This window comes from Pinus tabuliformis, chromosome Q (assembly GCF_031772625.1).
Source record: "Pinus tabuliformis cultivar Carrire ecotype Pingquan chromosome Q, CPIR1, whole genome shotgun sequence".
Taxonomy (NCBI): Eukaryota; Viridiplantae; Streptophyta; class Pinopsida; order Pinales; family Pinaceae; genus Pinus; species Pinus tabuliformis.
In genome coordinates, this window is record NC_142296.1 from 87,261,473 (window position 1) to 87,283,332 (window position 21,860).

The window sequence follows — 21,860 nt, forward strand, 5'->3', positions numbered from 1 at the left end:
TCAGCAGACAAACTAGTTTCACCATTGAATCTAGGTAAGTGCTTCAGATATCCATCTGGGAAATTATTTAGCTAATTGGGAAGAACTAAGGCTGCATAACGAGCCTGAATGATGGGTCGAATACCAGCCATTTGATTAGATGAAGATGAGGAAGATGAGGATGAGCTTTGAGAGGATGAAGATGAAGAAGGGGATGAAGTTGAGCTTTTAAGAGTTGTAGAGGATGAAGATTTAGCTAATTGGGAAGAACTAAGGCTGCATAACGAGCCTGAATGATGGGTCGAATACCAGCCATTTGATTAGATGAAGATGAGGAAGATGAGGATGAGCTTTGAGAAGATGAAGATGATGAAGGGGATGAAGTTGAGCTTTTAAGAGTTGTAGAGAATGAAGATGAGTTGGAAGTTTTTATTTTTCTTGGTGTTTGTATGACTAATTTATGTTCTTCAGGACCAAACTTTCCTTCATTATCAAACAAAGGATTTGTGTAAACAAAAAAGTTGTCCTCAAAGCTAACAAAGTAGATGGGTAAGTGTGAACTACTGAAGAAATAAAATCACTAGGCTTTAATTCTGGTAAATCTAGACCTAGTTTTGTTTATGATTTAGAAGATTCTGTAAGAGGTTCCAGAATCTGGTAAGATTCTAACTGATAGACAAGGAGAGCTGATTGCAAATCAATTCCTTTAGATAGCAGTTCTAACACTTTTGGTGGTAGATCTGATAGTTCAGGAGGAATTGGAACAAGTCTAAAAGGATCAGTTTCAGAAACAATTTCAGATGGATGAATTACAGAAGCAGAAGTAGAGGCTTCTAGTCTTTGTCTTGCAGAAGCAATTCTTACCAATCTCTCAAGATCTGATAGTGGAGAATAAAGTTGTGGGTCTGAGAGAGACCTAGTGTGTCTACATGAAGCCAGTTTATTTTTGTGGAATTGCCAAGTGAATGATTTTAACCTACTAACCTTTTATTCACTGTTAAAAGGTAAGCTTTAATCGTTGTCCCAGGGAAAATAATTCAAGAATTTCGTTCCCCGACAACAGCGCCAGTCTGATGTTGTACCTCCGAAGATAATTCTAGGTTAGGAATTATGCCAGAGCATCTAAAATATTTTGTTGGTTTTTAAAATGTTTGGATGACCAATGTTCTAAACTAATTCAAACATGTGTTGAATCTTAATTAATCATGATATAATAAAAGGGTTGGTTCTCCACCTCTTGACAAAAATTTGGTTTAAAATAGATGTGTAAGGCAGAAATCAGAGAATCTATGGTCTATCAAATATTCAGACAGAGTATTTAATTAACCATATGGAAAAGATGCATGTAACCAATGTTTACAGCCCAACAAAAATATATTTAAATTGATGAAGAAGTGACAATTTAAAGATGTAGAGTTGTCTCAGACAAACAGACCAATAAACTAATCTCTTTAATTATAATAGGGGATTTCAGACAGGTTGACACTAAACCTTATCTTACCCAAATTTCTCCATTCAAAATTAAATATATGTAGAAATTTACAATATGAAATGAAATAACAACAAATAACTCACAAGAACACAAGCTGCTTTGAGGCAAATTCAGAATCCTTTCATTAATATCAAAAAAACTTTAGATGAATACAATTCTGCTCGATAGCTTATCCCAAGGGTTCAACCCTTTGTACTTTGATCTATGAAGTATTTATACAACTTTCCTCAAAATATCTTGATTTAAATATCAATATTTCTTTGCAAAATATCAAAAAATTGTTTACAAAAATAGTTCAAGAATATAGGAAAATTAAACTGCATAAGCTTTCTGGGACTGATTTCGAGGATTTCTGGGGATGACTTGGACTAAAAAGGTTGTTGCTTTGTTGTTGAAGATTTAATACATGTTTAATCAAGAAGTTGACATAATTTATCCCATATTTCTTCATATGGGATGGAATATTTAATTAACTTTCTATATGTTTCATCCACTTTACTATATTTCTGGAAAGTGGGCTTGACTATAAACAAATGTTTTATTTCATGCTTGATTAATAAGTCAAACTTTAAGCCTTCCATGAAAGCCTTCCCTATAATTGTTCCTTTTATAGTGGAAAACTTGGACTTATCTGTTGCTATAGAATATAATTTTTGTTGATAGTCTTCCAGTTGAACTAATTTGTCTCCCATCCCCTTTAAACCTGGAAGTCCTTTTTGATGCAGTATATTAAACTTTCTGTGGAATTTTTGAATGTTGGCCTCCAGATTATGACATTTATTCTCTAACTGTAGCATTAAATTTCTTTTAGTAAGAACTCTTCTTACTTCAAGAATGGTCTCAGTTCTATCTTCAATCTCATATTCTTCCAGTTCTTCTCTTATCTTTGAATTTAAAATCCTTATCAAAGCAGTAACTTCTCTTCATTTCTGACCCAAATCTTCCTTTACATCTTCTATGACCTTCTTTGATTTTTGCGCTAACTCTTCTTGCTCAAAAATAATTTCAATTAAAGGCCAAATTTCATTCATGGCTTCATTAATCTCTATCCAGATATTCTCCTTTGCTTGTGCAATTGTCTGTGCCATAGCAGATTCATTCTCTAGAAATTCTATCCTCTAAGTTAATCTGTGAGTTTTCTGAAGCTCTAACAGGTAAACATTATCAACTTCCATTTTTTGTTCTTGGATATTATTAAGTTGAGCTTTCAATTTTTCAATCTCCTGCCCTCTGATAGATAAATCTTCCATAGCTCTGATTAATTTAGTTGATGTATCTGTAGACTGTGTCTCCACTGTTGTAGTAGTTGCTGAAGTAGAAGCCCTTGTTGTTGATGTACCTGTGATTGGAACTGTTGTTAGAGGAATGACTGTTGATTGAGTTGATTGTTGCTCTTTCTCTTTTAGTAGTTTTTCAATTTCGGTCTCCATTTTCTGAATTTGTGCATTTTGTTCAATGATGATTTTGAACATATCTTCTTTCTCCTTTTCCAGTTCAGTAACTTCCTTTGTTTGTGGATCCTCAGTAGATGGAAGTTTGAGTTGTTTCCTTAAGGCTGCAATGTCAGCATTTTTTCTTCTAATTATCTCCTCAACAGCTTTTACATTACTGGGATCATATCCCAATTTAATCACCAAATCCTCTAAAGACTTTATTTTGGTGTCTTTAGCCAAAGAAGATATTTTTTCTAATTTTAACTAAGACTGGATATTATTTACTGAAGCCTGGAGTCTGGATGCTGCCATTGCTGAATTTGTCAAAGTAGAATATAGCATTTCACTTGTTTGTTTATGCAAATCCATTTGATCAATAGGATGGATTTGTTGAACATCAAAAGAAAAAATGGATTTTTTGTAGTCATCTGCAGTCTTAGGAAAAGGAACTTCAAGTTCAAGGAAAGCTATTTGCATTTTTCCTTTCTCAGTATCAAAAGCAGAGATAAGTTTGTGTTGTGATGATGTTGTTTGCTTCCATAACTGAGAATAGGTTGTAGCTTTTAAATTTTCATTCTTCCTTTTGATTTCCTTATATCTTGCAAATATACTTGGTTCAGCCTAACAATTGCTAATTCTCCTATTTGAGATGTTTCCAATGGCTCTTGAGAAGCTGAAGATGTTGGTGACCCTATAAAAATTTCTTCATTTCGAGGGAAAGTAGTAGCATAAGGGCCTATTAAGACTATTGTAGTCTGTGTGTTTTCTTCTTGGAAAGACTCTTTTGTTGGATTAGTTTTCTGCTTCTTTTTGTATATTTGGAATTCTTTCCCTTGAATTTCTGAGACTAGAGGGGAAACATCTTCCCTTGGTCTTTTATCCTGCTTTTCCTGTGGCACTGGAGTCTGTGATGTTGTAGAAGAAAGTACATGTTCTTCTGCTTCCTGCAATGTATTTTCTTGCCATTCATCTTGATTCATATACTGCTCAATTTCAAGTCTAGGAGTGTGAGCATAAGGAGTAGTTTTCTGCTCTACCCTCAGCTTTGAAACAATTCCTAGAGGATAATTGAGTTTGAATTTCATTTGTTTAAGGAGAAGATCTGCCTCCTTTGTTGTTGTTCTAGCATTACAAATGAAAGGTCCAACCTGAGTTTTGATCTTAAACTGAGATTTCTTTTTGGCTGACACAAAGTGCAACTCATCCATATTTATCATTTTCCTAATATACTCTAATGCAAAAATCCTTATAGGAACAAACTTAGGCAATTTATATGGAGGCAATTCACATCCATATACTCTGATCTTTGTGTAATTTTGATATAGGTACCAATCACCTGTCTTTGTTTGTTCACTGAGATGTAGAATTCTCTTAATCTCGGGTCCAATTCTAGGTTCAGCATCATTGTTGAGCAAGCAAGAAACTCTGTATAAAAACTAATCCATATAATCACTGAATGTGAATTCATTGGTATTCTTCCTTACCAAGGAAGTCCAATGAATCACAGACTGTGGATTTCCCTGTTCATCTAGTTTCTGCAGTGGAAATTGAAATCTATCTGATTGATGAAATAAGAACAAGTAAACCAAGACTGAAGCATGCTTGAAAACTCCTTCGGTAGAAAATTTGAGAAATTGTTCATGGATAACCTCTACCAAGAATTCACTATAATGAAAAATAATTGAAGGCTTTTCTCCTGATGAGAACATTGATAGGAAACCTATGATTGCTTCATCAACCCATTGATCGGTTTGATAGCCCAACAAACAAGAAACTAAAGAAATGATTTGTTTTGTCATCTCTGGAAACATTGAGGATGAGTAAGGTGGGTTTGTTCTTGGCAATTGAACATTTTCAGGCAGAAATGTCTCAAAAATTTTAGCTCTGTGGGGAAAGGTTAGGCTTTTGTAGAGTTCCATGAGGGAGTCTACAGAGAAAGGGTGCAGAGAGGCTGGATTTTGGATTTGGAGCATCTGACATATGGATTCAGAGGTAATTGTGAATAAGATGTCATTGTTTTGGGCAACAATAGCTCTCTAACTAGGTATATATCTGAAATGGCACCATGAGACAAATTCTAGGAAATGGTGAGTTTGTGGAAAAAAGGAGTCCCACAAACTCAATTCATCACTGAGATCAACAAATTTTTGTTTTAACCAATTGTGGAGTTCGTAGAGATCAAACTCACAATTGGTTTCAGAGATTTTATAATGCTGATCTACTAAAGGCTGGTGATCTAGGTCAATTACAGGGGGAAGCATAGGGTTTTCTACTACAGTTTTAGATTTACCCTTAGAAGACATTCTGAAGAAAAAAAAATGGAACAGGAGACTGTAGTTACCCAGGAGCTAGCTGGTTGCAATATTTGAGGAAGAAAGTTGTTCGGCTGAATTTCTTGGTTGCAGTAGCAGGCTCAGTTGCTCAGTTCGTAGAATAGTACAAAGAAAGGAAAAGTTGAACAGGGGTTTTTAATTTTATAACTGAAAGTATTTACCGTTTATAAATATCCGTTGATGAAGCGGGTTCATTAAATTTGGCAACGATTATATCCTTCAACAGATAATTAACAGTAAACTGTATTTGAAATAGGAATGAGACACATGGCGAAGGAGGATTGGTTGTTTTATTCTGCCAGGAGTGGGATTCACTGTTTTATTTAGGCGGGAATGACAATTTTATTTAGGCGGGAATGAGGGAAGGTGGATTTCGAAGGAGGGGTGAGCAGTAAGTGGTTTAGGCAGAGGGGGGTCTGAAATCATCAAGGCTAAGCTAGGCTATTTATACACGTCTTCACTAGGTCTTTAGGTTGACTTGACAGCTGGAGATTAGGCCGACGTGTCCTAGCATATTCCTTCATCGTTGAAGGTTGACTTGAAGAGGTTAGGTGACAAGTTCTTGGAGGATACATTTACATAGACAAGATGACCTTTTACAAAGTGTAACATGACTTCATTACATGACAATGGCTCTTATATTTTATGACTAGATGACAAATAAATTCTAAAGGCTCTCAACAGGAGTCTTGACTCAAAAACAAAATCCTTGCTCATGAAACCCATGAAGCAAGTTAATAAAATAATTTCATTTTTCTTATTTACATCTCATTACATAAAATCATATTTACATGTCATTATGAAGACTGAACCTAGTTACACTTTTCAACACTCCCTCATAACTAGGGAGGTATTCATCATGGTACTTGGACTTTCTCAATCTGAAGAATCTCTCATAAGAAGAATTCGGATTTGTAACTCATTTGTATAGCATCATACCAACCAACATTGTTATATAGCAAGGCCTTGACTAACAGTTCTATCTCTCCACAAGATCAGAGCACAATGTTGGTGAGACCAATGATTTATAAACAAACTCATCATTGTCTCTCTAGGAACATACCCCACCCGAGTTCACTCAAGATATGCTCCATAAGGACTATTGTTTTCTTGGACTCCCCAGTCCCACAAAGAATATCGGTCCTCCATGACTACTCTTTCATGGGATGCCCTATCTCATCCCCTAAGAGCATCGGATGCCAAATGATTACACAATCCTCCATTTTGTCTTCCCAGATGAAGAACAAAACAACATGTCTATCTCTCCTTTTCAAACTAGGAGGTTTTATTCCATTAAAGGAATGTACTCATTCCTATTACAAAGGAATGTACCTAAGCTTCTTGCTTAGGAATTTTTCAAGTTTCTTCCAAGTAAGAAACTTCTTCTCATGCTTCCTCTTAACCAGGGATCCAGTCCCAACTCTTCATGTGGAGATCCTAAAACAACCAGCGACATGAAGACCTCCTTCCTTTGATGTCATGAATTTCTTCTTCGTTAAGGAGTCTTCATCCTTTGGGAACTTCTATATATATGGGGCATAGATCATTCATCACTTTTGTTCATGAGTCAGTCATGTCCTTAACTCATCATAAAGTGATCCATCAGATTCTCCATCTGGCTTTTCTTCATGTCATTTTGTTTTCATGCCATATTTTCGAAAGGACATTACATCTTTCTATATGGTTTGTTTGGAAGTCATTCACAGATCTTCCCTTTGACAATTCTACACAAGCCCAACCAGATGTTAGTTCAAACATAATCAATCATTTCAAATCAGAATTACCTTTGTGATGATCTTTCACCATGACATTTTTCTGTATCAACATCTTGCATGTAGATTGACACATCTCCCACAGAATTCAGTGTCTAGGGTCTTCTATCTTTTTCCGACTTCCATCAAAGTCTTCACATCCTTTCGGGAGATCTTCTAGCCAAATCTTCTTGGACTTCAGATGTTGAATGTCTTCTTCCTATGTTGCAAATTATCACGATCTCTTCCTATCTTTTCACACTTCATTCTCAGGAGCATCCAGTCATAGTTCCTTGATTGTAGTCAACTTCCTCATGATTCATGAAAGAACATATTATGTTGATTTCATCTAGTGTGATTTATGCTTTGTTGCAATCCTTCAGAGGAGGAGATCCTTCCTTCTCTTAATCATATTTCCCCGGAGAGAAATAGTGATCCATATTATCTGTGACATGACTTTCATAATAATCTATGTGAGCATACATACCTCATCTTTCTTTCAGTCATTTAGACTTCTTGTAGCAACTTCATTCGAAAGGATTTTATCTTTCAGACCTGCTTTCCTGTTATGTCATCATTCCTTGAATCCCATGAGTTGAAATTCCTGATGAAAACCTTTGCTTACTTTCTACCTTGGTGAATCTTTTGATGAGAATCATTTCAGAGAAACTCGAGGATGTTTTATATCTTCACCCTGTAGGTGTTTTTCTTCGATGATGGTCACAGTCAATAATGACCTTTGCTTCTATAAGTATTAATGAGGTTTCCTTAAGAGCTTCCTATTCTTTGTAATTTGTACCAGACATACTTTTTGCTTTCCATGTCATGAGCTCTTCTAATGCTTCTATCACGACGCTTCTTTCTAACTTGATGCATCCTATCTTATTTACATTGATTCCTATCTATAACTTATAAGTGAAAAGAACCTTCTAATGAAGAAGATCAACTCAGTCATCTTCTCGCTTCTTCCTTCTTATGCTTCTTTGTCTTTGGTTCTTTCACTTCATCAATAGAATAGTCTTCTTCCCTGTCCCTCTTGCAATTAGGTCAGTCCTTTCCGTAGTGCCCAAAATTATTACAACCATAGAATCTTTCTTTAGCCATGTTCTTATTTTTCTTCTCTGGATTACTAAACTTCCCAAATTTTTCCTTTCATCTTAACATTGTTTGTTCCCTTCCATATGATCTTTCGTCACTTTCATTCTTCATCCTATCTTCCTTTGCCATGCAGAGAGACCATAACCTAATGAATGGAATAGCTTCCTCTTCCCTAGTGGCAATGAGGTTACCTTGTTCATCAGTTAATGCATTTAGAATAACGGAGATACTATTTCTCCTAGGTCTTCAATTGACCTTTTAATTGAGATGCCTTAGAGAGACATGACGATATCCCTTCATCCTTTGACACCTTCAATTTATGAAGATCAGACCTAAGTGATAAGATCTTTTCTATCGTACTTCTAGAGAAAAGTTCTCCCAGCTTATCATATATTTCTTTAGATGTTTCTAGCATGGCTACATAGGAAATGAGTGAATCCTTGATGGACTCCTTGAGAATCTTTTGAGCCTTGAGATCCCTTTCCATGTATTCCAACAATGCTTGTTCTTCGGATGGCTTGGAGACCTTCCCATAGACATGATCAATGACTTCATTTACTTCGAGTACAATGTCTATTCTTCTTTTCCAAACAAGGAAGTTTGATATCCCAACCAACTTTTGGTCTTCCTTAAAACATGAAGTCATTTTTATTAGATTGTATTATAATAAGAGGTACTTACATGCGAAGATCAAATTTTAAACTTGGTGATGAACTTGGTGCTTCTTACTTCAAATCTCCTAGTGAGGGAGGGCTGCCTTCTATGATATCTCTGCTTCAATAGAGAGACGATTGACTTTTGATTCAATCTTCCTTAGATTTGAAGAGCTTTCACTTTCTTTGAAGTGCTTCTAGGGTTTTGGTTTTTCTTCCTACTTCCTTCGATCTAGGGTTTCTTTGATGTAGATCTTGAACTCGTTGATAGCCTTCGACTTGCTTTGATGCTTTCTTTGAAGATCGATTCTTGTGTGTCAACTTGCTTTGACTACCCCTTCTTGTCTTCAGCACCTAAGCTCTGATACCATGTTGAGAAATCTAGGGTATTCAAAGTTAACAATTTCTCTGCTTGATAATTTCTTGTGATGCACTTTTACTTCTTATCTTAGTCTTTTCTTCGTTAGCTTATTAATGTGTTCTTTCATCAAGACAATTACCAAAATGCATAACAAAGGAAAAGTGACACAGTGTGTAGGCTTCTCCAACCAGGGCCAAAACCTCTCAAGAAAACCCGATCAAAATTCTTCTTCTAGAGCTTCAATTGATAAGTACCAAGACCATGACATAGACCCTTGACTCTATTATCCTCCCAAGAACCTTATCACCAACCTTGATGCTCTACCTCTTCCTTCCTTCGCCTTTCTTCTTGATCTTGAATTACTCTCCTCGGGTCCTTTTAGAGAAACTCGATCTCTATCCTTCTCACTTCTCCTTCTCGATTTCCCCTAGAGAATCTCGATCTCTAGGTCTTTACTTCGACCTTCTTAGAAGAATCCTTTCTTGCTGCCACAGAGAAAACCCTTCTTCGTACTACACCAGAAGAAAGTCTTTTCGTTGGTCTAAAAGAAACTTTGTTGCCCCAAAAGAAACTTCGATCGCACTGCCCAGAAGATACTTTGCTACCCCAGAAGAAAGTCACTTTCACTGGCCCAGAAGAAACACTAGCTTCGCATTACCCAAAAGAATCCTCCTTTCTCTCCCTTCTTTGCACTTTTATTCTCTTCCTTCTGCTTTTCACCATTTCTTCACACTTCCTTAAGTCGAGTTGCTTGTCCGAATTGTATCTACAAATAAGGCCAAGTTAGGCTATTTATACGCGTCTTCACTAGGTCTTTAGGCTGACTTGACAGTTGGAGATTAGGCCGACTTGTTCCAGCGTATTCCTTCATCGTTGAAGGCCGACTTGAAGAGTTAGGTGACAAGTTCTTGGAGGATACTTTTACATAGACAAGATGACCTTTTACAAAGTGTAACATGACTTCATTACATGACAATGGCTCTTATATTTTATGACTAGATGACAAATAAATCCTAAAAACTCTCAATGAGAGTCTTGACTCAAAAACAAAATCCTTGCTCATGAAACCCATGAAGCAAGTTAATAAAATAATTTCATTTTTCTTATTTACATCTCATTACATAAAATCATATTTAAATGTCATTATGAAGACCAAACCTAGTTACACTTTTCACCACAAAATGCCCTCAAAAATAAAGGAACCCCTTTTCCTCCTAGTGCCCTGGTTATAACACAACCTAATAGCCTAGTAGTGGTTAGGTTTGACTCCTTCAACTCTTAACTAGAGTTACAATATGGACTCTTTTAGAGTCTTTTTCATCATGGTCACGTGGCTAGCCCCTTTTCCATGAATAATGGGGGCTGACGTAGCATCCCCTCAAATTATGGTAGCCAAAACAGGAAGGTCAGCTTCCTACTAGCATAACTTTTGCATACGGACTCTGATTGAGGCGATTCTTGCACCATTGGAAAATTCTATGTGTATAGAATAAGAAGAAAAACTTTGATGCATCAAAATACCCCCGAAAGGTTTCAGAACCCAATTTTCCAACTTGGATCATGCCTGTAAAAATGGTCTTCTGAGTTGATTCCTCCACTTTTTCCACTCTAAAAGCATTGAGATTGATGACAAAGAATACAATGATCCAATCTGGATCACCTCCCCATTTTGGGTGGCCTTTGGTCCCCAAAAGCTTATACTGAATGAGGTGAGGAAATTTTTCCTCAACTTTTTCTCGGGTGTACCATTTAGCCTTGCCTGGAAGTTGTTCTTTCAAGCCAATCTGCCAAAGGTCATGTACCCCTGTGTTGTAGTTTTAGACCTCTTCTGCAAAACTGTATCTTTCGTCAACTTTGCTTGAGCATCTAGTGCCAAATCTTCCACAAAAGGTGGGACATGTTCATCTTCCATGTCTAGCATGGAAGGCTCATAGAGTTTCAAATTCTCTACATTCACAACTGAGTAAATGTGCATGTATAGGGGTAGACTAAGTCTATAGGCATTATCTCCTACCTTTTCCAATATCTCAAAGGGACCATACCACAAAGCCTTGATTTTCTTACCAGGACCCTGTAGCCTCTCCTTATTCAATTGTAACTACACTTTGTCTCCCACCTTGAACGTCTTCTCTATTATGTGTTGATCATGCCTAGTCTTATAATTTTCCTGTAACTTCTATAATGTCTCCTATACCTATATATGGATTTGCTTAATCTTTTCTATGAATCTTTCTACCCTTAAGACATCCCTTATAAAGTCCTCCCTCATTCATCCTTGGTAACCGTAATGTCTCCCACCTTGAATGTCTTCTCTATTCTGTTTGATCATGCCTGGCCTTATATTTTTCTTATGACTTCTACAATGTCTCCTATACCTATATATGGATTTGCCTTATCTTTTCTACAAATCTTTCTTCCCTTAAGGCATACCCTGTAAAATCCTCCCTCACCCCTCCTTATTGCATATTCCAAAGGTGAAAGTGGAAAATATCCAAAACAAGTTTCAAATGGGAACTTACCAGTAGAAGTGCAGATTACTCTATTATAAGAGTGTTGTATATATACCAGATTTTCATCCCAGGTCTTCAGATGCCTCTGATTGTAACCCCTCAAAAGTTGCACCAAAGTCCTGTTGACTACTTATGTCTGCCCATCTATCTATGGATGGAATATTGTAGACTTCTTTAACTTCGTGTCCATCTTCTCCCACAGTAGTCCAAAATGTACTGAGAAATCTTGTGTCCCTGTCTGAAACAATGCTCCTCAATATCCCAAAGTGCACCTAGACCTGTCCAAAGAACAAGTTCGTTGCTTCTTAAACGTTGATGGTCTTTTTACAAGGCATCAAAACACACATCTTGCTAAACCTATCAACTACCATGAATAAGTGGTCATGTCCCTTCCTAGTTGTTGGTAAACCTCCCACAAAGTCCATGAAAGTACTTTCCCAATGACGAGGTGGTACAAGTAAGGGATGATAAAGACCTTGTTTCCTATTACTCAGCTTGTCGATACAATAAAGCATGCATCCTCTTTTGAACCTAGCTACTTGTTCTTGCATTTAGGCCAATACACATACCTCTGCAAGTTGGCCACTATCTTCTCTACACTAAAGTGCCCTGCAACCTTGGAGGTGTAAGCCTCTCTAATCAGTTGCAATCGCTCACTTTAGGAATCACTTTAGGAACACATAACTTACCTGTAAAGTAATCTGTCCTAGAGATGGAAGTCAATTGTGTTGTCATCATCATGCACATGACTTTGACTCTGCAATTGTTGAAACACCTCCTTGAAGTCCTCATCCTTTGAATATTCCTTTATGTATGCATCATGGGTGAATGGCTTCATCTGTATCAAAATTCCCAAAGTTGTGATCTTTGATGTGGCTTGCCTTGAAAGCATGTCGGCCAACTTGTTTGTGTTGTCATTCTTATACTTGATCACTAAATGAAATTGTTGTGGAAACCCCATCCATTTGTAATGCCTAGTCTGTTGCAACTTGCAACTTAATTTGGGCCTACAAGTACCGTAGTGGTTGGTGATCTATGTGGATTACAGTCTCCTCTCCCATCAAACAGTGTTTCCACTTCTTCACAACTTACACTAGCATAGAGCTCCTTGTCGTAGGCAAGGTAGTTAAGAATTGCCCCATGAAATACTTCAGAATGGTAGCATACAAGCCTTCCTCCCTACATCAAGACCACTCCCATAGCATACCCACTCACATTTGTCTCCATTTCCAAGGGTTGTTGCAAGTTCAATAATGCTAAAACTAGCGTTTGACTAATCTTCTTCTTTAACTCCTCAAAGGCCCTCTGTTGACCCTTTCCCCACTAGAAACTCTTGCCACTTGTTGTTATGGAGTGGACTGGTGTTACTACTGCTAAAAACGAGGCTATGAATTTCCTCAAGTATTGTGTTGCCCCAACAAAACTCCTAACCTTTATCTCAGCGTCCTTATTTACCCATCACAATGGATATAGGCTTTGGATTATCACAAACTTCCAATTCCAATTTGGTGACCAACTTTGTTGCAATAAGATTCACTTGCAATCCTGAGTCAAACAGAGCATCAATGTTGGTCTTTTTAACTTATATGGAAGAACCTAGTCCTTTCGTTCTCTTCTTGTTGTTGAAGGTTACTCAGATTCACCTCCTTCTGCACTAATGTACGGACGATCTTCTCATCCACGTCCAAGTTCCTTTCAACTTGCTTGTTCGAATTAGTGGCCATGAAATTCTTCTTCTTATTATCTTTCTTTTTGTTCTTCGAGTTAAGCTATGGATGCAACCTCCAACACTTCTCTGTATGATCATCAATGTTACAGTGATTGTAGTGGTTGTTGGGATCTTTGCACTAGTGTGTTGTGGTTGCCATCTTTTATCTTTTCCCCCTTTCCACTTTTTCTTGCCCTCCTTAAAGCGTCCTGGTCTCCTTCTACTTCAATTCACTTGATTGCCCTTTCTCCAGGCCTATGTTCTTCAGATACTGTACCTGTACCTCGTCCATCAATTTGGGCTTGAACAACATCACTTGCTTCTACAAATGGTTTTGTAGACCACCCAGATACTTGAGGAGTACATCTGGATTCTTCGAGGTGATACCCAACATTATGGCCATCTTTTTAAATTTTGTGGTGTACCCCTGTACACTTTGCCCTTGCTTCTGGCTAAAGTAGTGTCACCAGATCCACTGATCCTCTACTTACCCAATAGGGTAAAATTATGACTTTATGAGGATTAAAAAAGTTCTCCCACTTAGTCACTCTAGGATATCCCTCCAACCTGAAGGTCTCCATGTGGCTCTCCCACCAAGTTAGGACATGGCCCTCCAATTTCAGTCGCACAAATGAAATCTTTTGTTTTTCCTCTATATGATGGACATTGAAATAAACTTATAATTGTTGCAACCAGTGATTTAGCTTCAAAGTAACTACCTCATCTTGATATGGCTTGATATCGACCTTCGCTTCCATTTTGAACAATAACTATGAATGGTTCATGGCACTCGAACTAGGTTGATCTTTTTTAGGTTCTTTCTTTGGCTTGTTCTTTGTTTCTTCTTGATCTCTTGATCTCCCCTCCAATCGTACCTCTACATTAGAACCCCCATTTTCCCTGAATAGTTTGAGCTTATTGGTCAGGGCCACCATGAGGAGATTCACATTACGGTTTATATCTGCAACTTGCGCTTCCGGCCGCGAAAACCTTTCCTCTACAAGATCACAAGGGTTATTCATAGATTCATCGATCATGACCGAGGTTGTATGACTTTTGGCTTAGTCGATCTAGATCCCTTGCAAATCTCCACAATATAACCAAAGAAACCTGCTTTGATACCAATATGATCTGTAAACTATCATGGATATTCCACTAAACAGTTCGTCACAACAAATATGATAAAATTATACTTAAAAATCCAAAATCTAATGTATGATAGTTTAATTCTCTTTAGATTTATGGATCTTTGAATTGTTGTTTATTGTGTATGCATGCAAATTAAAATGATGCAGAAAATAGAGAACAATGAAATAAAAACTCACAAACCACGATTGACACAAAATACATCTTGGGAAAGCCTTTCGGGAAAAAACCCAGTTGGAAGGTGACATTGCTCTACTCTCTTTGTCTGAATAGAAAATGGTTGCAAGTTAGAAGAAGTAAGCCCTATGGCCCATGGGCTACTACAATGGATAAATCCTCTATGTGTACTCTCTCCCTATCCCTATCGGCTACTCTACTCATCAATGGAACAAAATGCCCTCGAAAATAATAGAACCCATTTTCCTCCTAGTGGCTTGGTTATAACACAGCCCGATAGTCTACTAGCGGTTAGGTTTGACTCCTTAAACTCTTAAATAAAGTTATAATATGGACTTTTCTAGAGTCTTCTCCATCATTATCACGTGGCTAATCCCTTTTCCATGAATGATGGGGGTTGGCATGGCATCCTCTCAAATCATGGTGGTCAAAACAGGGAGGTCAACTTCTAAGGCATAAATTTTGCACATGGACTCTAATTGAGGTGATTCTTGCGCTATTGGAAAGGTCTTTGTGTGTAGAATAGGAAAAGAAAGTTTGAAACCTCGAAGTTTTCCCGAAAATTTTCAAACCCCAATTTGCCAAACTGGATCTCGCCGGTAAAAATGATCCAATCTAAATCACTAATGATGTCATGTGACATTTTAAAATGAAAGGATTGATTTTTCACCATCAAATATTTTGGCGTAGGCTATGAGATTGATAGATTAGTTTGACACCTTCCAACCATTTAGATGAAAGATCTAATTTGAAACCTTCATCAATTAGTTTATACCTAAGGAAAAGTGAACTTGTTTGGTGCATTAAACCTTGAGGTGCTTGAAGGAAATTATGAGAAACTAAACTTAAAAGGCTCACTTTAGCACACATCAAATTAACATAAAGGTGTTGTTTTATTAGCTAAGTAATGAGCCAATCAACAACTAGATATGATAGAAGACATGAAACAAAGCATGAATAAGACAAGCGGGAAAGCCTCCTCACATTACTTATTCCTAGATGAATGTGTTAGAATGAAAGCAAGAAGCTTCTACAAAAAAAAAAAAAAAAAACTCACAATGAATGAAGATCATAGAAAATAATCATACTCCAAAACAACAATACCTTATTTCTTTATTAGTCTTCAAATTTGATACACAAGGAAGCCCAACACAATCATCTCCAAGCTCAGATCTTCAGTCACTACTCTTACTCCACACAATCCTCCAATTGCCAATTAAATGATGAAAGGGAGAGAAGCTCCTCTTTATTTAGAAGGAAATTCATCTCTATTTGACTAAATTACAATATTTGCTAACTAACTAAATGACAAGTCAAACAACAATAAAATAATGGAGTAGTTAAACAACATCCTCTAAAAATAGCACAAGAAGGTGGGGTACCTCCTCTAAATGACAGGTTGACCATGTCAAGTATTGATGTTTATAACATCGGTCAAGTACTTCTACACAAGTCTAAGAGTCTAGACATGTGAAAGTCACCTAATTTCTTTAATCATTAAGTAATTGACTTTTATAAGATAAAGAGAGTTAATCTAATGAAATGCAAAGGTTATCTGCGTTAGTGAATTAGATGAATCTCAAACATTGATCTCAACTGATGTTGAAATCTAATCTCAGCCATCAATCGTTTTGGAGATCAGGGTTGTGAATTTGATGAATAACTCAAACTTATAAAAAGAAAATTAGGCTAAGGGCCAAGACAAAACATTGAGAAGAAGACACAGTGAGATAGTGAGATCTTAGTGATTGGTTAAAGAAGGACATTCATCCAAGTGTGTAGAGTTCGTGGAAGAGTGCTAGGGGCGACAAGGGAAAGATTCAGATCAACAAGCAAATCAAAGGACAAGTCAAGGATTTGACCAGCTAGATCAATTCCAAGTTTATTGTTGTATTTATGGTTTTCCTCAAAGGGCAATTATCCTAGAAAGGGAGCCCTCGTATGATGTAGATTATTGTTAATGAAACAACAAATTTTAAAGAGTAGAAAACATGTGTGTGTGTGTATGAGATTGATGTTTTAATTAGCTTTTGTTGTTAGATATTTTTCAAGTCAAAATTTTAGCCATGTTATTTATTAAATTGACATGCATCTACTAGGAAGTAATTGACCAAGTTTCTAATGTTAGAAAATGAACATCAAGTGCTCCATCAAATGGTCAAATGATGTCTCAATAATGCACCCCCCAAGATGCATGCAAGCAACTACAATCAGATATTCTTGACATGGAAAAGTGCTCCATAACCAACATCCCAAAATAGCAAGTAGTCAACAAGATGCATGAGCAAGTGTGCAAGATTCCAACTAGTACGAACACTTCACAAGAAGGCTTGGTCAAACCTTCAACAACTTTCTCAAAATAGAAAGATTTCTCATGGGCTCTTTCCCTAATGTACATCCACCTCGATGAATAAATAAATAAATAATCTCCAATGTAAATACAACTCCTCGAGACTTGTGCAAGGAAAGAATATACAACAATAAATTAATTAATCTGCAACCAACTCCATGGATGAATGTGCAAGGTGTAGTAGTCAAACCCCAAAATAGTAAGTAGGCAACCTCCAACAACACAAAACCAAGGAGATAAGAATGAATTCGGGTTTTGACCATGCCCAAACTCCATGAAATAAATAAATATACACCTCCAAAAATAATAAGAAGTGTCACCACAAGTTCACTCTCCAAAGATATGCCCAAATATAGTAAGATGACCATGTAAATGCATGCAATGTGCCACCTCTCTCCTTCAAGTGTGAAAAGGAAGCCAATCTTTCCCATTCAAGTAAGAAAAGGAAGCCAATGAAGTAGGGTGCCCAAGCTATTAACCTTAATCTAGAGCATTGAATAGTTAATCAACCTCAACATGTATGTAAAAAGGTTAATGCTCACATGTAACCATAGTCCCCATCCAATTAGTCACCAACAAATTAAATCATTGTGAATGTGTGCTAAAGAGGGGTGCACTCTAATAAAAAATTGTACCATGTAGATTAAAAATTTTCTCCCTAACAAAACCCAACCATGATAACAACAAAAAGCATAAATCCCAAACTAAAGTGCACCACCACAAAGGGATTATTACATCAAAAATAAGTATCCAAGCTTAGGAAAGAGGTTAGATCACCATCAAATCACATGTAGTATGTAGAACCCACCGCCCACCCTCGCCCCCTCTAACTCAAACTTGGGAAATAACACATCGATGAGGGTACTAATATCATTAAACACATTCTCCCCCAAGTGATGTCTAGCAAATGTTGCTATCACAAAGTTAAATCATCTAGGAAAATCCTACAAAGGCAGCATGACTCATCCCACCAAAACAACACCATAAGAAAAAAGGGCATAAAAAGTGACAACCCATCCAATCATCAAGAATGTTCCCTGTCCAACACCTAAGGATCATGTATAATACTCGATCCTAGTGGCACCAACATCATAAACCAACTGACCAAGTCACTAGGAGACATCAACAACAATGTTATGAAACATCTAACTCTTATGACAATCGTCATCTAACCCCTTAGGGGGCTGGAACCATAATTCATATCCAAGATAAGCATATATACCAAACAACCATAATGAGATAGTATGCTCCACATCCATCAAAAGTGCAACAAGGCAGGCACATGTGGAAAGACCACCAGCTGATCAACAAGGCAAGCACATGTGGAAAGACCACCAAACAGCTAGCACAATCATCCAACCAAAGAGAAGTAAGACTCCCCTGACTAAAGACCTCCATCAAATGATATAATGCCATGAAGATAGAGACTCCATGAAGATTAATCCCCCCAAGACAATCCAATAGCTCCAATGAACCAGCAACAAATTTCCATCAATGTGAGGAAAATCACAAAGTGGAACCTCACAATATGATGTGTTACAAGCTACAAATATTCATAATTTATATCACCACATTTTTTTAAAAAGGAGGTAGATTGTGTTGTAGCCGAAATATAGAGTGAAGAGTTCAGATTAAGAAAAAAGTGAATCAAAAGAGAAGTGAGAATTCATGTGGTCTACAAGAGAAAAAGTCTAAGTCAATAGATTACACCAAAAGGAAAAAAAAGGGAAGTTAATGGAGTTTCTTTGGTAACTTGAAGTTCAATCTTTTGGCATGGAATGTTCAACAATTAAAATTTGATGTAAACTTTATCAGCTTTGAGTAACTAAAATTTTCTATAATGTTTGTGAGCACTGAGCAAATTTAACAAGATTGCAGAATCCTCACATAAGGTACGGAAGCCAAGTGAGAGTATACCTGTCCTTGTTTTGTTAATTTGAAAAACACAGAGAAATTATGGTTGCATGTCCTGTGATCTAGTATTTGGCTGTATCCATAGATATTTGCAACTTGTTCTGTCCCTAATCCCCGAAGCCTCTGAATAAGTTGAGGTGGGTTAACTATGGGAGAGGATAACTGTTATTGAATTTTTTCCTTCAGTCTTTCTAATACGATAATATATTTTAATGTATATATCAACATCTCTTGCCATTCACACAAAAATAGTGACCAATGTCTTCCCATATTTTGTCAATTCATATACCTCCTATACCTTGTATTATGTAAGACACTGACTCTTTTCAGAGCCGCTGTAGTTCAGTGAAGCTTGCTCAAATTGGACTTTGCATAAATAATAAAGAGAAATGTGAACAAGCTTGGGGGCACCACTTTCTTATTTACATAATTATAGACACTGTATATTTTCTACAAGTACCATAATCCTTCAATTGTAATGGATGTGCCATAAAACTTATTGGATGTCTATCACATGCAAATGCATAAAGAAACAAGAAAACATTATGTTCTAAAATATGATGAGAATGAAGTAAAAAGCATCCCTATATGACAAGATAATGAACTTGCATATCTAAATCAAACTTTCTTTCAACAAACCCTAGCCATTAACAAGGCCTGCAACCCTAACCAAACCATCACTGTTCATTTGGGTTATGACTGACTTTCTGTACCTGTACATCGTCATACATTGCAAGTATCACATGACCCAAATACAAAGCATACATTAAAATTTAAAACACACCTTTTCAGCTTCAACTACTCGCATAAGGCGCCCAAGGATCTCCTGGTCTGATAACTTTGTGAAACGCACAATAGCACATCTGCTCTGTATGGGCTCGATGATTTTGGCTGAAGTGTTACATGCAAGTGCAAATCTTGTTGAATTGGAGAAGATTTCCATGGTGCGCCTAAGAGCTTGTTGCGCTCCACCTGTCATGCTGTACTCACACAAATACAACACAATATTTTTTATAAGCAATGGTGATCTAAAGCGTACTTTAAAAATGCATATTCTTGATCTAAACCATTGATGAAAATATTGAACTTGGAAATAACTCAGCAAGGGTCCAAAAATCAGATTTTCGAAAACACATTGCGAAAACATCCAGATGGCTTGGGCAAAAAATCAGCAAGATGACTTCATGGGAATTCTGTTCCTGAACATGTCCATACCTAATCGTATTTGAATTCGAATTCTCATTGATATTCGAATCTTGCTACTATGGTTTTTACCAAACCAATGGCCAAAAGCCCTGGTACCAATAATTTGAAACCAACCAGAAAAAAGCCATAACATGGGAGTGGAGCTAACAAGTGGAACGACCCCATGCCACATGAACACAGCATTATGGAGCCTAATCAAAAAACTGAGATCATAGGTGCTTGACAAGCATTGAGTTACAATAAAGCCCTAAGTTTCATCTGCTCCGAATAAAAAATGCACTATTCTGTGAAATTGGGGATAATTCCAAGGTAAGATTACATGGACCGTCTTAGCCAATAAAGCCCACCGACAGTGAAAACTGAAGCATGTGTCAATGACCTAAACCTAAATTGCCGAATGCACTGAGGCAAGTGACACAGACATGTACCAAATATTAATGTCCATGTAATGTGACATAGTCTTGGTGTATACCATGCTCTGTGTGTGTAAAAGAAATAATAAACGGTCTTTACTTACCTATCAGCCTCATCCAAAATTATTATCTTGTGCCGCCCTGGAGGGAGTGTTACCTTCTTCTGTGCAAACATTTTGATCTTGTTTCTCACAACATCGATACCCCTGCAGAAGATAATGCGAGACCAACCAAAACCTTAATAAATTGTATAAACTAAAGGGAAAAGAATACAAAATTTCATCGACCACGAAATTGTTTACAAAGTACCTGTCATCAGAGGCATTGAGTTCTATAACACCTTCTCTATAATTGCTTCCCAGAAGTTCATGAGCAAGTGCCAGTATACTAGTGGTCTTCCCTGTTCCAGGAGGACCCTAACAGCCATAGAGAAGCCTGGTTTTATTTTTCTTGCTAACCAACATTTGAGAACATCACGTGCTAACAAGCATATTCTTACTGTTTCTATACATCAAATTTCAGAAATGAGAATGGTGGTGCAGAAAGCATACAGCTAAGATAAGGTTGGGCATGTTGCCATCCCTGGCAATGACTTGAAGCCTTGAAATGGCGTCCTGGTTGCCAACAATATCAGACACCTTAGTGGGCCTGTATTTTTCAACCCACGGCAAATCATAGTTGGCTGCGGATGATGAAAGTGGGGCGGATGAGCCAGCCATTTGAACTTCCCTTCTTTCACAGCACTGGTGGCAAAGGAAAACTGAAAACTAAGAAAAAGGTACGTTATCAACCGTTTTTTCTGAACATCTACCCCTATGCAGAGTCGAAGCGTTGTGGAGGGTTCGGAGTTTGTTCAAACCTCCGGTTGAACGAATTGTTCCTTTGAAAAAAGGGATTCAGGGACGCCTTTGTTTAGAATGTTGTGAAATAATATACTGATTTAGATGTGCTTGTTTTCCCGGTACCTGGTTTCAAATTTTATGGATGCTATATTATGTGAGTGAAACCAACTAAGTGATTAATGGATAGTGTGTAATTTCTGCTATTCAATTTATTATCAATGAAATTGGGGTAATTTAGGTAATTGGTATTGGGTAATCTATTCTATTTTTTTTCCGTATAAAATCAAGATAGTTAGTTAATTGGTATTTATGTTTTTTACACTGTATCGTTTTAACTAAATTAATATAGTCGATATTGTATTTATGTTTTTTTATATGGTGAGAAAACTTATCATAACTCATTTATCAAATCAACACTAAAAATAACTATTTACAATCTTAAAAACAAATGAATTGATTGATAGTGGGTCATTTTGTTATTATTTCATTTAGTA

At 36.9% G+C, this 21,860-nt stretch overlaps 1 protein-coding gene across 1 annotated transcript in view; it reads right to left on the minus strand.

Moving 5' to 3' along the window:
• RFC2 (replication factor C 2) overlaps nt 1-21,497 on the minus strand; it is a 105,817-nt gene extending 84,320 nt beyond the window's left edge. Inside the window, exons 1-4 of the mRNA XM_089383926.1 lie at nt 21,076-21,497; nt 20,834-20,940; nt 20,629-20,730; nt 19,690-19,885 (exon numbers count right to left, since the gene is read on the minus strand). Coding sequence (XP_089240052.1) covers nt 19,690-19,885; nt 20,629-20,730; nt 20,834-20,940; nt 21,076-21,243 — 573 coding nt within the window. The 5' untranslated portion in view covers nt 21,244-21,497. The remainder of the gene's footprint in view (nt 1-19,689; nt 19,886-20,628; nt 20,731-20,833; nt 20,941-21,075) is intronic.
• Between the last annotated feature and the right edge of the window lie 363 nt (nt 21,498-21,860).